The 16,872-nt window shown below is 40.5% G+C and overlaps 1 protein-coding gene across 2 annotated transcripts in view; it reads right to left on the bottom strand.

Moving 5' to 3' along the window:
* Positions 1-5,275: 5,275 nt before the first annotated feature.
* Positions 5,276-16,872, bottom strand: part of KIF5B (kinesin family member 5B) — a 33,336-nt gene continuing 21,739 nt past the window's right edge. Inside the window, exons 16-26 of one of the 2 annotated variants that reach the window (XM_071428699.1) lie at positions 16,058-16,243; positions 15,079-15,196; positions 14,672-14,733; positions 14,449-14,558; positions 14,172-14,273; positions 12,061-12,121; positions 11,872-11,943; positions 11,629-11,733; positions 10,919-11,135; positions 9,085-9,214; positions 5,276-7,833 (exon numbers count right to left, since the gene is read on the bottom strand). In XM_071428699.1, coding sequence (XP_071284800.1) covers positions 7,827-7,833; positions 9,085-9,214; positions 10,919-11,135; positions 11,629-11,733; positions 11,872-11,943; positions 12,061-12,121; positions 14,172-14,273; positions 14,449-14,558; positions 14,672-14,733; positions 15,079-15,196; positions 16,058-16,243 — 1,170 coding nt within the window. In that variant the 3' untranslated portion in view covers positions 5,276-7,826. Of the gene's footprint in view, positions 7,834-9,084; positions 9,215-10,918; positions 11,136-11,628; positions 11,734-11,871; positions 11,944-12,060; positions 12,122-14,171; positions 14,274-14,448; positions 14,559-14,671; positions 14,734-15,078; positions 15,197-16,057; positions 16,247-16,872 lie in introns of both variants that reach the window. The other variant, XM_071428698.1, reaches the window with a different exon arrangement.

Below are 16,872 nucleotides of genomic sequence, written 5' to 3'. Positions count from 1 at the left end.
AAACCAGAAATCTCAGAACTGGTTACAGAAGAAGGAGTTATTACAGAAGAAGGAGTTATTAGCTGTCTAGCAATTTAAATTATCTGCTCCCCCTTACTCCACTTTTTGTGGAGCTATGTTGACGTTTGAAAAAAAAATATTCTGTTGCTATAGCTACCAAGATGAGCTTCCAGCCATGAGATTATGATCAATAAAGTATGCCAGATGTGTCTTCAAAAGCTTCCATTAATAAAAAATCAAGTGTGATGAGAATCTTCAGACTAATTCTAGGGGACACCAATGAGATGCTTTTAAATATCTCATCTGATGAAAAGTAAAAAGCAACTAGCACCCCTAAGATTTTATGCCAAGCACTAACTGAAGCATTGCTCTCACTGAGAATGCATGCACTAAAATAGCCTTTCAGAAACACACAGCCCAGAAAGCTGAGCACAAGTGAAAGGGGAACCCTGTGTTTTCCAAGGCTGCCACCGGTCCTTTCCCTCCTGCAGAACTGCTGATGTGCAGAACAAAACCCCGGGGCATGCTGTAGAAGTGAAGGCTGAATTTCCTGTCCTTGCAAAATCTCTTCTTCTCTGCAAGTTGTCTCAAAAAGCTCAGTATCCACTTCCCCCTGGAGTGTTTTCCCACGTGTGCTGTAACTCCAAGAGAAAGATGCACTCACGAAGGGCCACAGGGCAAGCACCAGCGGGAAGGAGCAAAGGCAGCAGGGGAGGAGCAGAGAGGAGCCCCAGAGTCAGGTTTGCCCGAGGGCCAGCAGCTCCCTTCCCAGCACCATGGCAGGTTCACCCCTCACTGGCCCCTGGAGTCTCCCTGCTGTGGGTATCTGCTCTTCTCCACTGCAGATCTTTGGTGCAGCAGTTTCCAGATACCTCTGGGTCTCCTTCTCCACAGCCTTGCTTTGTCCCGGGTTTCCAAACTTTGACCAAGAACACGACAAAGCCAAACACCATTCTTTCCCAGGCTGGTAGTGCAATTTCTACCAGCTTTATCAGCCCAGCATATGAACCAAGGATCCTTTTCTTCATGTCCACATGTGCTTACACTCCTGCAGTCAGTCATGGAAACAGTTCTCCTCCCCTGACAACACCTGCATAGGTTTCACTTAGAACTACATGAAGAGTAGAAATAATTTTTTTTATTAGATTTGACTCATGCTTTTATGCTCATTTTTATGCATTTTGGCTCTTTTTTTATTACTATTCATATTCTCTCATTTTGCACTTCCCAGCTCATTTTCACCAGCTAATAAAGTTAATAAAGTCACTCCAAGTTATGTGGATGCTTTGAGTCCAAATTGAACACTGCATCACTGATTAGCCCATGACAGGCAAGGAACATGTCTGCTGCATATTGTCATTGAATTATCCTGTGCTGGAATTGGATGCCACTGTTTGTCACTGGGAATGAAACGTTAATTTAATGCCATCTGCATTTATTAGAGAGCAAGCCCATTGTACAGGCTGCCAAGGGAAACTGACAGTCCTCTACAATAATGAGCGCAGGAGGAAAAAATCCATTTCTCATCAGGAATGACTCTTCCCACCTCTTCTGTGCTGCTCAAGTATCTGTGGATCAATGGAGACAACTCAGCTGGAAAAGAGAGAAAAATACAAAAATGTCTCAAGCTTCACCTATGAGTGGATTTGATAATGATTCACTCACTGCACATGTCTGACTTTGTGCCATAAATTCATACCAGTCATTTTACAGTTCAAATAAAGAAACCAAATTTTGCGACATTTCCAAGTATCTTCCTGTAAAAAAAAAAAAAAAAAAAAAAAAGTGGTTTAAGCAAAGAGTGGAAAATGCCTAGCGCAATATTATATGTTTCCTTATTCAGAAACATAATGTGCGTCTTTTCCCAGTGTTTTAACGCTAGGATTCAATCCTGGGCAGCTCAGGAGGAAGGAGCAGCACGGCCACGGCTCCCGGCAGGACAAGAGGGACCCGGTGGGCAGCGGTGCCGGGAGCCCCGGGCCGTGAGGACGCCGGGAACCGAGGGCGATCCCGGGAATGCTCGGGGAGCCCCGGACACCGGGAACCGAGGGCGATCCCGGGAATGCTCGGGGAGCCCCGGACGCCGGGAACCGAGGGCGATCCCGGGAATGCTCGGGGAGCCCCGGACGCCGGGAACCGAGGGCGATCCCGGGAATGCATGGGGAGCCCGAGCGCCCCCTGGCGCTGAGCGGGAACCGCGCCGGGGCCGCGTCCCGGGCGGATCCGGGCCCGGCTGAGCCGGGGCTCCGGACTGAGGACAGAGCAGGGGCCCGGGCCGAGGGACGGAGCAATGGATCCGTGGATCGCCCACCCGGCCGTGCCCGGCACACGAGGCCCCATCGCCCCCGTTCTCGCTCACGGCCGGGAGGTCTCGGGCAGATTCCTGCAGGGGCCAGGTTAGGGCCGGTTGTCCCTCACTAGCTCGGCACCGCTGGAACTTCAGCCCCGGGTGGACAATTCTGGGCTCAGTGCCCCGAGCAGTGACACGAGATAACAAGAGCGGTGGTTACACTTCAACACCACCTTGCAGGCTCATCAACAAAACAGTCCTTTGCTGGGCAGGGAGGAGGACAGCCCTGGCAGTGGAGGAACTCATCATTTGGCTTGAAGTCAAGCTGAACCTCAGACCTAGAAAGTGTCACAGATCGAACTTAAAACCTTTATTACTCCATCACAGCCTGGCCTGAATTCCTTCCTCTCCTGTTGTGTAACCCTGAGCACACGGCCTCGTGTCTGAGAGGAAAGCAGACGCGGAGGAGCAGCAATACCAGCCCTTTCCAGGAAAAGCAGGCAGCTCGTCCCTTCCCCCGGCACAAGTCACTCACACCCGAGGTGGGCAAAGGGGAGCTCTGCAGTCTGAAGGGGAAGGGCGGCAGGGGCTGAGCCTGGTGGTGACAGGAGCAGGGCTCTGTTCCCGCGTGTGAGCAGCAGGAGCTGCTCTGCCTCTGCAAGCCAAGCCACCACCAAGTGTGAGAGGACATCCTCTCCTACAGGAGCAGCAGGAAGGAGGCTCACCCTGCTGCCGCCCTCTGCAAACCAGCCCCGGGCACTGCGGGGACCAGGCTGCTGCAGGCACAGAAAGGCTTGCAGGGAGCTGTGGCTGAAACGAGCCTTCCTGAGCAGCAGACTATTTCTGTCCTGGTTTCTGCTGAAGGGTATTTCCTGCAGTAAAAGCATTCAAAGAATCATTTACACCCTCTCAGGAAGATCGTTACAAAACACCCTCCAAATACTCGCTTGTTTATCGGATGATGAGTGATCACTTCAAACATCTGTCCCGGCAGCACAACCCGCCCCTGGCCGATGGAACCGGGCCTGTTGATGAGGGCGATAAGCAGACAGGATAACGCCCGACATTTACACTTTGTTGAGCTAATTTACCTTTCCTTTTTAATGCTGCTCCTGACAAAAGCAAAATCAAGAATCCACTGAAAGAGCAATGGGACTCACAGGTATCTTCAATACGCTGTTATAAGCTGTGAAGTGTATTTGTCTTCAACCGTAGGAAACTATCTAGCTGACTTACAGGACAGGGGTTTTCAGGCATTTGCTCCTCACAACAGGAGCTGTGGAAATAGCTCTCTAACACACACGCGGGGGCACCTCCGAGTTATTTCCACGCCCAGTTTTGTGGATTCAGGAACGCGGAGAATGTGGGTTATGCTGCCCTCCTTGCTGCAGGTACATATCAACCCTTCCCTCGGTACCGGAGGTGGAGACACTCCATGGATTTAGCTCTGTTCCACAACACCGCCGTGCCCACACCATGCAGAGCACAGCCTGCAGGACATCCCTGGGTGCAGATATGCCACACAACGCTATGCAACGCCTCAGCTTTCCCTTTATAACCATTAGCCTCTTACTTTCCTTTTCAAATGCAAATAGAGCCTGTTTAGCCTTTCTTTTGTACTGTATTTTCCTTCTTTTCTTCTCTTCTGCCCATGACCCCGGACAGCGCAGCTGACTGATGGTACCCTCTGCCCCATCCATCAGCTTTGGCAGGGAAACACTCCAAGGAGTCAGCGGCTCAAACTGCCCTCCCCGCATTGCCCCCAGCAAGGGCTGGGTAAAAATAAAACAATGAACAGCCCCGTGCCGCGTTCAGGAAGACTCAGGAGCTCAAAACTCCCAAGGCAAAAGAAATGAGCTCAAAACTCCCCAGGCAAAAACTCTGACGTACCCATCAGTTCACAGTGATCATCTTCCAGAGGTGTTTCCTTCGTCATTTATTTCCTTAATACGTACTTAAGCGGCAGTTTTGCACATAGCACGTTAAACAGTGATTCATTTTGACACTTCCTAAACGGGTGTTACAACTCCTCGGTGCATTCAAGGGGGAAGGACCGAGGCCAGCCAATGAACTCCTTACCAGTTTGACAGTGCAGGTAAACACAGTTTTTCCCTGGCAGAGTCATATTTTTTGCTCACTTTCGAAAGTGATTTTGGACCATTCCATTGCTCATAAGAAACTTCAGAGTGAAAGATTTCCTTTCCTTTCTGAGCAACCCTTAGTGGTTGTCTGCAATTAAAGAGGTCTGAGTTGATCATCCCCTAGCAGATTCAGAGATTTATTCAAAAGGGAGCTCTGTGACTGAGCCATCTTCTGTTAACAGGGCACACTAGGAAATATTTTACAGTCTAGATCAGCTCACTGCTCAACAGTTTTACAGATGCAATTTCTTCCTCCTGAGATCTTTGCTTTTACAGTAACTGTACAGGCAGACTTAAATCATTACCTCCTTTCTGCTTTTTATATACATTTATAGATCAAAGCTATACATCGAGCTAAATTTTTTTTCTGTGGAAATTATCCAGAAGTCGTGTGCAGCCTTGCATAACCACACTGCTCCATAAAAAACATCAGTTCAATAGCACTAAGAAAAAGCAGAATCAGCTATTACAGATACTGGTAAAGGAAAATGAGTCCCTGGAAAGGAAAGGAAGCCTACAAAAGTCTAGACGGCACAGAAATACTGGAAATTGATTAATCTGTCTCAACCAGAATGGGGGGTCACCAAATCAGCAGACACCAAGTTTAAGAAAAGAGAGGCTCACAAAGCAAGTGATAACTCATGGTAATTCCTTTCCAACCAAGTTTACATGGATTCTGGAAACAACTATCCAAGCATGTGGATAAAAAGAGAGCTTTGAGCACCACCATACAGACAAGCGACACCACAGTCAGGAGAGCCCCAAGCACAACACAACACACCTGGAAAAGATTGTTGCATCACCACATACTATAGAGATAATAAATGGAATAAATGCACAAAAGTTCAAAGATTTTTCTCCTCTTTATTTAAACACAAATACATTTACAGCATGCAGGTAAGTTAAAACTATATGGCGTCTTCCCCAAACCAATTGTTTTAATGCATCTTAAGTGTACTGAAGTTAAATCAGATTCCACAGGTAGACTTGTCCTCATGTCAAATTTAGAGTTACACACAGTAGTGAGTCAGCATTTAAGTTATGTAAATAATTTAGTTGTTCACCAGAAATAAATATTATTTCACCAAGTTCCTATCCTAAACCATCTTTTAAAAATATGATCTAGAGGAACATAAAAATAAGAACCACTCAAAAACTGCAAGTCGAAATAGCAGTGTTGAACATTCCCTGTATAGATTGAATACTTTCATTTACAAAATACAGTAATTGTCCTGTCTGGCTGACCTATGACAGCCAAACCAGAAAGCACAGAAAGTTGTATGGTTTTTTTCATTTTTTACATTTTAAGAGGCAGTTCTTGGTAAACTTCATAAAAGGTTTAAAATAAAAAAAAAGTTTAAATATAAAAAGGTGATGTACACTGAGCTACACACTAGTTCCTATTTAATCTAATTTTTTAAACACAGCAATTTTCAGCACCAAAACCCATGACAATTACCTACAGGAATGAAACCCCCATTCACAGGCATGAGAAAAAATCCTGCTTCATTTGAGTGTGTTGTTTTGTTTTTATGATTGCACATTGACAAATGAAGGCCTGAAAACCTGTAGTTAACATTGAGAAAGATGATGGACAGTGCTGATTCCATGATGAGAAATTTAATTCAAAATATGTTGTTTCTTTATTTTTTTCCCTCATTATGCTGCCTTCAACTGTGCTCTAAAACAACTACAAGTTCGGAGTGTTCGGTGGCTTTAGTGAAGAAAACTGTCTTAAAAGCTGAGAACTCCAAAATAGTGGGATTTCCAACTGATACACTCAACCTTTAAAAATCAAACTACTAAAAATTCAGACTACTGTAGATATAGAAAAAAAGTGGTTCAAAGTCTAAAATTTGACTATACTCCATCATAATATAAATATTTTGCCTATTTTAAAATATAAAAATTGAAAGTGATTTGCTGTCTGAACAGTCACAGAGTTTCTACTGTTTCCACAGTAACTGAATACCCAGCAAAAAACTCAAGCCAGAACAAAAAGTTTTATCAACCAGGTCTGAAACTCATTGAATTCTTCCAGCAACACTAAGTTTCTTCTTTCTTAAAGACCTGGTAACTAGCTAGTTTCTATACAGAAGAAGGCTGTCCTAAAAATTATAGTGGCTAAACCCTATGAATAAGTTAAGTAAATTATACTATAAAACTTTAAACCCTGGATTCAGCTCAGTGAGAGTACCAGAGCTCAAAACAAACAAACAAAACAAAACAGAAAAATCAAAACCCCACGTTTTGTTTTGTTAGCCACTTTACAGGACTTTATTGCAAAGAGAAGAAAAAATATTCAACAACTACTACTTTGGACATTTCATATACCTACTTACAAATGAATTACAAATACAATTCAGGGTAGCACTTTATTTTATTGTTATTTTAAACACATGCCTCTGGCATTTCTGGATACATCAGTTTTAAAAAGTTGTGTCTTTTATTTATGTATCTGAATTCATTGGCCTGTTGCTGAAAAAGGCTTTTTAAATTGAAAATTAAAATTTTAGTCAAAAATTCCAGTACTGTATGCAGTGGAATATAAAGTTACAGTTTAGATTGCCTTCATTTCACTATTACAAAATAGTGAAAGTGAACCGTCACAGATACAGACAAATGGCCAGACAGGCCCATCAGAATGAAGCAGAATGTTTTCACTCCACCAGACCGTACTGTGTGCAGAACCAGGAACAGGACAGATGGGATAATCCATTGCCAAAGTCTTTGTTGTAAACTCAGGTTTGCTCTTATTTCTGTACAGTATTTAACTCTAAGTCACCCTATGGCCGGGCACTGGGTGAGGTAACAGTTACAGAGCCCTGTTCTCGCCCAACTCTTAAGGTCGGCGGTGCCTCGAGGCAGCCGTGTCAGCACTTCAGGATCCTCGCACTGTCCAAACACAGTCAGCTCCAACGCTCAATGCAGCATTCCAAAAGAACACTGTAATGAGAGTGCCGCCCTAATTCAGTGGGACATGTAGTGTTATGTGAAGTGGTAAAAATGAAAGTATACTTAAACACTGTTGCACATTCTCTAAGACAATAAGATGTACACAAATTAAGCTAGAAAATTTGAACTAAGATTTTTGTCAACGTACATTCAGCTTGGCACAGTGCAGACTAAATTTAAGACATGAAAGACAAACTGTGTAATAAGCAGAGCTACACTTTAAGTAACATGTCATTTTTCAAGACGCCAAAATTGCACTCTAGTTGGTTTTTTTTGGGAATCAGTTAGCAGAATTTGTAGAAGGGGGAAGAGCTGTACAGGCCAGGTATAATTTATACAATTTTCAAAAAATAATCCTACAGTCCCCAAAAGGAGAGATTATTGTCATGGAATGACTCCCTCTACACAATATCCAATCCTCCTCATGCTGCATTTACTTTTCAGCAACTGTAAATGAAAAAAAGAAAAAAATCACAGAGTTAAGACAAAAAAGCAAAGTTATTTGCATTTACAGTAGACCATATCACTATTTACATGGCCTTTAAGAGCCCAGTTCTTAAACCACTCAGATAAGTGCTAATAAAAAAACCACTTTAAAATAGGAAATCACACAGCACACAAAGCATTTAAGCAATGCTGTCTGCTACCAACGATTTTTCAGCACCACAAACTGACTAGGTATGCAATTTGGACTGCAATAATGGAGTAAACATTACAGACAGAAACCACTTAGAGCCCAGCTCCATTTCCCACGACTGTTGCTGCTATTCCTGGGTAGTGGCAACTCCTTGGTCATTCAAGGCAAACGTTATTCAAGGCTGAAGCACCCATCAGTTTAACCTCTAATTCACTAAGAGACATTTCTGAACAGAACCAGGTACCTTGACTAGTACTACAGCCCAGTTTTCTCTGAATTGGAGAGAAAGCCTGGAAAAGTCAATCAGCTAATGAAAACAAACAAACAGAAACAAGATTGACATAAGCTGTTCTGGAGCCCTTCAGAAGAGGAGCACCCAGATTTCAAGCACCTCACCCCATTTTAGATGTATTTCAAACTGAAGGTGCAGATAAGTAACTAAGGGAATGTCTACAAGACATTTATAGACACATTCAAAAGTAAAGATGACGACAGGGAATATAAAGTATAGCATTACTGTTAGGTGAACAATAGACAACCAACTATGAAGCAGATTTTAATTAAAAAGAGAGATGATTCAGTAAAGCAACTTAAACATATTAAATACCATGCAACATGTAATTACTTTGGAGATTAGAGAAAATAAATAACATGAAAAATATAGTAAATTTTATTTCACCATCAAATATTTTCCTGAAGAAAACCATATTTAAAAAGATACTAGCAAGCCAAAAGAATTGAAAATATCCAATCCTTTCTCAAACAGTGGCTACTGTCTTTGACTGGTAACCATCTCCAACAGATTGTTTCCACATTTTGTTCTACTCCTGCAGAACACCATCAGAACTACCATTTTACAGCAAACACACTTAAGAAGAAAAGCAGCAGCATCTTTAGTCAGGTGTACATTATACCATCCCACTGGCTCTAAAATTCTCTAAAAAGGAGACTGACTATTAATCTGACTATTTGAGTGGCTTTATGCCACAGAATGAACTGTAATAAACCTAACACAAAGTAGTTTGATCACACATTTTAAAAAAGCTACAAGACAAACTTACACTTTGTCTTGCCGTCCGCCTCCGCGCAGCACAACTGGCTGGCTGTTCTGAGTGAACGCACCTCCACCGCGAATTGCACTTGGATGAGTTGGAGAAGCTGCTGGATGCTGGCCAGGGCGGATAGGCTTAGCTGCACGACAAGAAATGGGACTTACAAATATACACACAACAGTACCTTGGATTATTCAAATTTACTGATATCATTAGCCAAATGCCATAGTCACAACTGAATGCACTTGGAATAAGAAAACGAGTTTAGAGGATGGCATTGTGAGAACATAACAGATTAGTGTCAACTACAACAAACCCTGGAGAATAGACAAGGTTTTGCTTTTATTGTTCCCTGTTAAAGTTGCAAAGCTTCTGATAAGGATTATCTTCACAAGAATTATCTATGCCACCTAATGCATTACCTTCTATGAATCCTTTTTTTTGGCAATAAGAATTCAAATAAGACACAACACTAAGACAGCTTCCTGAAGTTATGTATCAGTAAGGAATCATACTTGCTGTCCTTCCCACATCTACTTATTGATAAAGTCACTAGTTTCTCTCTCTGCAGGTGGTTCTGTGTACCAATACTCCACAGATAACACTGCTTCATCAACCTACCACCACACAAAAATAAAACTTGCTCTATAGCCAAAGTAAAAATCCAGCAGTTCTGACAGGTTGTTCATTAGCTGCATACACTTAATAAACTGTATTTTCTATCAGTTTTGCACTTAGCTCTTAACACAACACACATAATGTATGTGTATGACTTCACAAAGTTCTGTAATATTAAAGAGAAGCACTTAAAATTTCAGCAGGCAAAAAAGAACCTACAGGCAGCAGCTGCAGCAGAGAAACACTTCTCAATTACTGCCTTATAGGAAACTGATCTCCAGGAAGACATGACTAGTTCATCTAGACATTTAATCACAAGAGGCTGTGTACCTCAGGTGAGCTCATCAGAGAATTGTTGTTTTCTTGGAGACCATTTGAGAGAAAATTAAGACACAAAAGCACCCGTCTGCAAGCTGTCACTGCATGTGACCAAAAAATTTTAACTATTTTGCAACAGCTCTTTGCAGACCTGCAGAATATGAGTAAAATTTAAATTGCAACATTCATTTTAGTGACATTAACAATTAAGAGAAGTGTATTGCTGACTGAAGTGTTTCAGTTCTACAGCTGTAGTGTAATGTGCACAGTTAAGTTCTCCACAGGTCACACACTTTCTCCATCCTCAGCACTTGGCAGAGTAACAGCAGGTGGAAGAGCAAAGGAATATGACTATTCTGCCTCCACCCTCCCACCCATTTTTCTGTTATTTTCCCCTAGAGAGGGCTGTGGATACTCTACATTTTGGAACAAAGAACTGAAAAGGTAATTAAGGATCTTTGGATATTGTGGGCTTCTGTCTGCTCCTCCGCCCCTTAAGATCAGGTCAATTTTGTTGATATTGTTGTTGAAGGTGATGGCTTAATCTTTCTTGTTTCCTTGAAATACCTATTTAGTCTTAGAAATTGGAATGGAATTGGAATCATCTAAGAGATTAATAAGACTCACATGCAGTGTACTGTTTCCTCTGGGAAATATAACATATTCAGGCTAGAAATCTAGGTTGGTAAGCATTTTCCAAAGCCAAATAAAATAAATAAAAAGGCAAACAACCATAAAGTATCCCCTCCACATACAGTCTGTTAACCAAAATATAACTCACAGCAGAAAATAGATCACATTGATATGTGCAGTTTCAATGAGGGCTGAAAGATCACATATACACAAAAACAAAACAAAAAAAAAGGTAGGAGAGATGAAGCTTTGGGGCAGGGGATTCTTCACTCACCAATTTGTGCCGAATGTCCTCTTCTGGCCATATTCTTGGATCTCACAGCTTCCTTTATACGATCTACTTCTTGCTGGTAGCGCTTGCGATCACGAGAAGCGTTCTCTTTGGCCTCCTTCAGGGCAGACTCCAAAGCTTTAACCCTTTCAGCCGTAGCTCTGAGTCGCTTCTCCAGTTTAGGAAGTTCGCAGCGCAGATCAGCATTATCACGTACCAGCTACAAAACCAGAAGTGTTTATTTTTGTGCAATCTCCCTTCATAGGGAGAGATAACCAAATACTCTCCTCACCCCTAAAGAGGCAAAGCAGTAGCTTTACTACATTAACTTTGCTTAGGCTTTTAGTAAATCTGTGGAGGTCAGTGGCATTGAGACTGTCATTTGCAAAATCAGTTACTGTGGAAGAACCTGCTACCCACAGAGACACCTCTTACATCTGAGACAGGCAAGCAGCCCTCAGACTCATATATGCAGTCTAAACACAAACCTGGATCCCCTTCTGTTTAAATGCAGCTATTTTATTATACACCCACATGTACTTAAAACAGCTAATTAATTTATGTTACAAAATAATAGACTGAAGTTTTCCTGTATCAAGAGACACACTTAAGATGTAGAAGTATTTACCTATTTTATTACCAATAGACAGTTGCTTCTGTAATAATGGATCTGGAGTAGTTTCATTAAAATTTGAAATGAAGTCTCACTGTACCTGCTTGTGAACCTTTGTAAGCTGTTCAAGATTATTCTCAAGGAAGGAAATCTTCTGTTTCTGTGCAGCACTGCCTCCTGTATCATCTGAGTCGATCTCAGCACTCTGCAGGGGGAGGGAGACAGGAGGCTGAGAACAAATCTGAACTTCCACAGCCATAAAAATTAAACCAAATAAACATTCTAAACTGAAATTCATGCAGCATTCCCAGAAACAACAAGTTTAGCTACAGCACCACATTACCTTTTTCACTCTAGTAGCCAAATCTTGAACAAACAGCTTCCGAAGATTGTGAAGAGTCTGAAGTTCTTTTGCCTACAATAAAGGACAAGAAATTAACACAACCCAAACAAACTCTGAAACAAAAAAAAAAAAAAAAAAAAAAAAAGACAAATATTGACATTTGCTTTGGAATATATTCTGACTACTTACCACAGTCTCTTCCAAACCCTTTAAATCTTGCCTCGCTTGTTCCCGTCTGTCCTGCATAACCCTAAAAGAGAATAAATTGTTCCTGAAATATCCTAGAAAATTCAGAAATTTTCTTTTAGAGGACTAGAGTAATTAACACTCTATGGTACAAATGAAAAAAGTATTTTGGCTGAAGTCTTAAATTAAAGATGGAACCAACAGATGACACTCAGAAATCTGTATGGCATGGGGGTGGTGGGATTGGGGGAGTTGCAAAAGGAAAAGAGGGATGTACTTCTAATATGGAATACAAACAAGTACATTCAGATGCATAAATTGTAAAAGTTTCTAGAATAGTAAAAGACAAGACTCTTAAGAGTCCACTTTGGAGTGAATATTTGGGGAGATCTTATTCTACAAATGTTCTTAGCTGTGACCAGCTGAGATAAGGATCATGTGCCAGATTAAAAATTTTCTCTTTGTTTTCTTTAACACCTCACTCTCAACACATTGGCAAAACCAGCATCATAAACAACAATGTCAGAGTACAGGAATAGAACCTGATGATTATCTGTATACAGAGCTGCTGTCTTGCCAGTTACTGTGAAAGCATTTTCTGCACAGGAAATGTTCTTTCTCAGAACTGTAAGTCAGTGCAGTTACCAAGATGACAGAATACAGGAAAGGAATGTGGATTTTTTTTTTAATGACCTGAGATTAGAATATAAAGTGAAAAAAATGAAGCATTCCTGTTAAGTAGTTAAAAAAACTTCTTTTCCTCTTGGAATTTCTCCTCACTCAGTCAGTTTCACTACTAGCTCACAGTTAAATGACCAAACATTTGATCTAATAAATTTGATCTAATATTCTAAATAATCCCAATATCCTATCCATTTTCCAGGATAAATAGTTCCAGGCATCTCCTACAACTTCAAATGGAAAAAATTAAAGTGAATAATCTGCTTTCTTCCTGATCTGTCATTTGCCATGCACATTTATGATATTCAGTGGAAAACAACTGGATTCAAAAAGTCTGGGGGAGGACACAGAATACAATTTTTAGAACTTCTTTGGAAATCTTTTGAAGAGGAATGTTCCTATACAGCAGGTGCTTTAAAGTGGTCAGTACTAGATGTAGCTGAGCCTACAAACTGAAATAGAAAGCAGTAATGTGGTATGTATAGCAAATCTTACAAGAAAACCTATTGTAGTTAATGTAAGTTTTGTAATAATTGTGGTAGATAGATAAATCAAAATAAGATGGAATCACAAGATCAGAGTACTGTTAAAATTTTAGTCAATTAAACAGGACAAACAAACAAAAAGGTAAAAAAAAAAAATAGCAAGCATTGCTTCTTGGTGATCAGCACAGATGAGTCAGGTCCCTCTGATTACTTCAAATACCATGATAAAAACCCCTGTGTGTTTTAAACTTAGCCAAAAAGAACTTTTCAAAGAGTACTTTTAAGAATAATGTATTTTTAGCTTCTGTAAAGATAAGTTTGTATGCACCAGGAAGGGGTTACAACTGATACACTTAGAAAGATTTCCAGGAGTTTAAGGTCAGATTTCTAGAAGCTGAAAACTCTTTTCAAGTTTGACTGGATAGTACCTGCAAGTAGAATGTAATTCCACTTTTCCACTAAGTTTCGAGTCTCTAATTCACTAACACATTGTATTTAGTTAATCAATGAAGCATGCAACTGTTTAATTTTAAGAATAAACCAATTAGAGCCACCTAACAAGTTAAATCACCTAAGAACCATAAAAATATTAAGGGAACAGAAGAACCACAAAAAGAGTAAGGGGAATTGTTAGAAGACTCTTCAGTCTTACAGAATGCAATACTTAGCTGCAAATTGGAAAGCTAATTCAATCCATAGCATAACAACAAAAAAAAAACAGTTGTGGCCTTCATATCTTTCATAGTTTTACTTCCTGTTTTAAGTATTCAGCAGTGCAAAGGTTTTAAAAAAGGTTCAAGAAGGCCTCCTTAACAAGCATGCTATAACTAGTGACATGCTCTATAACTAGTGACCTAATATGATGCACTGCATCCTATTATGTCACTAGTTATAGAGCAAGTGTCCCCACACACATTTGTTTCATGCATCACTTTTGTTATCACTCACGTAAGCTCATGAAGTTTTCTGCTTTTCTCCTGATCAGTCGCTTTCAGCTTCTCATGCTCAACTCTCAGACGTTCCTGTTCAAGCATCATCTTCTGGTTTTGGCTGAACACAAAGTAAATATTTTATCAGCTGAAACTTTTGCCCATTCAGTAACAAAATGGAAGACAGGAGGACAGTTCTGGAGGAAACTCTCACCACTTCCTGCCACTATATTCTGCTTCTGTACTTGCCCAGTCCAGAGACATTTGGCACCACTAAAATAAAGACAAGTACTTACTCTTGAAGCTCAGTGATGAGCTTCTCCTTTGCATCAACTTCATCTCTCAGGCTACTGATTTGTTTCTGATGTGTCTCACGATGGCTCTGAATTTGCTGCTCCACAGCTTGCTATTAGAAAAAACCAGAATATATTAAATGCTCTGAGTTACCAGCAGGCTTCACTCTGGGGGGATTTGGGTTGTTGGGGTTTTCTTCTTTTTTAAGCAATGAAATTGACTTACCTTGACTTCATTTGCAGTTTGAACCTTATTTAAGTGCTCTTTCTCCATTTCATGGACCTTTTCTAGAAGGGATAGAGAACAAAAAAACCATTCAGCCAGGTCTCTACGCAATCAAATGGATGATGGCATTGACTTCCCTTCCCTTGCCAACACCTTACAATTTGGAAAGAGTCCCCTCCCACCACAAAAATTAATTAAATTAGTAACACCTTTAATCCTATCAATAACAGTTCTTTCAAGCAGCAAACATGTTTTACCATGGATTAATGCTACATGTTTAGTAGCAAAAAATCCTTTCTATAGCTCTACCTTTCAACCTAAACAGAACAGAGCAATTCCCACTTTATATTTATCACTATATTGTTAAAATGGTGGTGGTGGGTGGGGTGTAGGGAGGCAAGTCCTACCCTGTGCTCGGAGTTGAACTAATTCTTCATTAAGGGAATCCACAGATTCTTCCAGCTGCCTCTTTTTCTGTTCCACATTCTGAAGATATTCAGTCAGTGACTTGATCTTGGCTTCATGCTTGTGGAATGAAAAGATTCATTTACTTTGGAACTAGGTACTATGGAATTACATCTGCATAAACAGTTCATACTTATTTTTTACACAACAAGTAACCTCATCTCAAAACAAAAATGGCACCAGCTAGACTCTTAGAAGAATATGACTACTCAAGTAGATCTGTAATGCAGCCTTTAAGACAATGTCTTTATTCTGGGTTGGAATGAAATACATTTTTGGCTGGGAGATGTTTTGAATGTTAAATACTAGCAGAGGCAAGAGAGGGCCACTGTATTTAGAAAATTGTCCTGAAATGTGCATCTCCTGATTTTAAAAGAGATGATTATCTGTATGAAAAGCAATATACAGAAATATTAAACTGCATGTCTAGATTACAGTTTTCAGAAGTGTTAGAATTCACATTACTTATCTTTTCTAACAATCACATTAAAAGGACCTTTCTCACATTAGAAATAAATTTAATCTGCTATACAAACCTCTTGGAATTTTACTCTGCTATTACCTCTCCCACTTCCAGCCTGGAGCATTAGCAGGCAGAGTGCCCACTAGCCACTGCTTCTGTAAGACTTGTATTTGTAAAGAATCCTGTGATGGAGAACACACAGGCTCTAGTATTTAATACAAGTGCTACAAAAGCATTAGCAGGCTACAGATAAATTGCAGGAATTCTGACTTCCTGCCATGCAGAATTACTTAGAAGCATCCAATCTGATGACAGTACTAAGGAAACAGCTGAGTCTTATGGCTGTTCACTCAGTGTGCTTTGTTAGGTGCCAAAAAAACCCTGCAACTTTTTTTTTTCTCCTAATAGGTTAATGAATTTAATTTATAAAGAACACTGCACTGTAGAGAAATATTTACCTGTGAGATCCGGAGCTGGCAGGCAGCCAACTCCTTTTCATTTTCTTCCATTTTCTTATTGCTTTCAGCTTGTGTGCCTTCTAACTGTTTGCAACGTTTCACCATTGTTTTCACTTCTGATTTCATTTTGCTAATGTACAGCCTTGCAACTGTGAATTCCTCATCTATCATGCCAGTTCCCTCAGGCTGCTGAAAAGGGTGGAATAGCACATTTAGAAAGCTCACATAACAGAAGTGAACTAACAGTGCACTGGAGCATCTTAATGGCCAGGACACATCCCCAGCCTCAACTGACAGCCACGGAACTTAAGAGAAAAACAAAAAAAAACCAAACTTACATTTTGGTATTTAAGTTTTCTGATTGATTATTGAGAAGTTTGTACAAAGACAATGAGTTGCTTGAAGAAGTAAATGCAATTCACAATTTATTTCTAATACTGCTCAGAATGACTTACTGCAAGTCATTCTTGCCCTACAGCCATCTTCTAGACTTTTATTTCATGTCCTCATGCTGTCTTTAATGTAAGTATCATCCTGATTGTCACTGTAAGTCAGTACTAGATTTCCAAGACAATGCTGTTGATTAAGACCACTTCATACAGCAGTTTGGTAACAGGAATGAGAACACTGCTTCAGAAAAAAATCATGCATGCTCTTCCTTGTCTGTGCATAATCAAATTCTGTCTGGGACCTGATTAAGTCACAATACAAGCAATGGAGAAGCTTATGTCCAAATTATTAATATAGATGAAGCTTCCTATGGTAGTAATTTTTACCATACTAAGAAAATGTCCCCACCTATCCACAATGCATGT

The sequence above is a fragment of the Agelaius tricolor genome, unplaced genomic scaffold (genome assembly GCF_023055355.1).
Source record: "Agelaius tricolor isolate 1412-34295 unplaced genomic scaffold, bAgeTri1.0.p SCAF_6, whole genome shotgun sequence".
Classification (NCBI taxonomy): domain Eukaryota; kingdom Metazoa; phylum Chordata; class Aves; order Passeriformes; family Icteridae; genus Agelaius; species Agelaius tricolor.
Note: the sequence above shows the minus strand (reverse complement) of the source record. Positions and strands in the feature narration are given on the sequence as shown.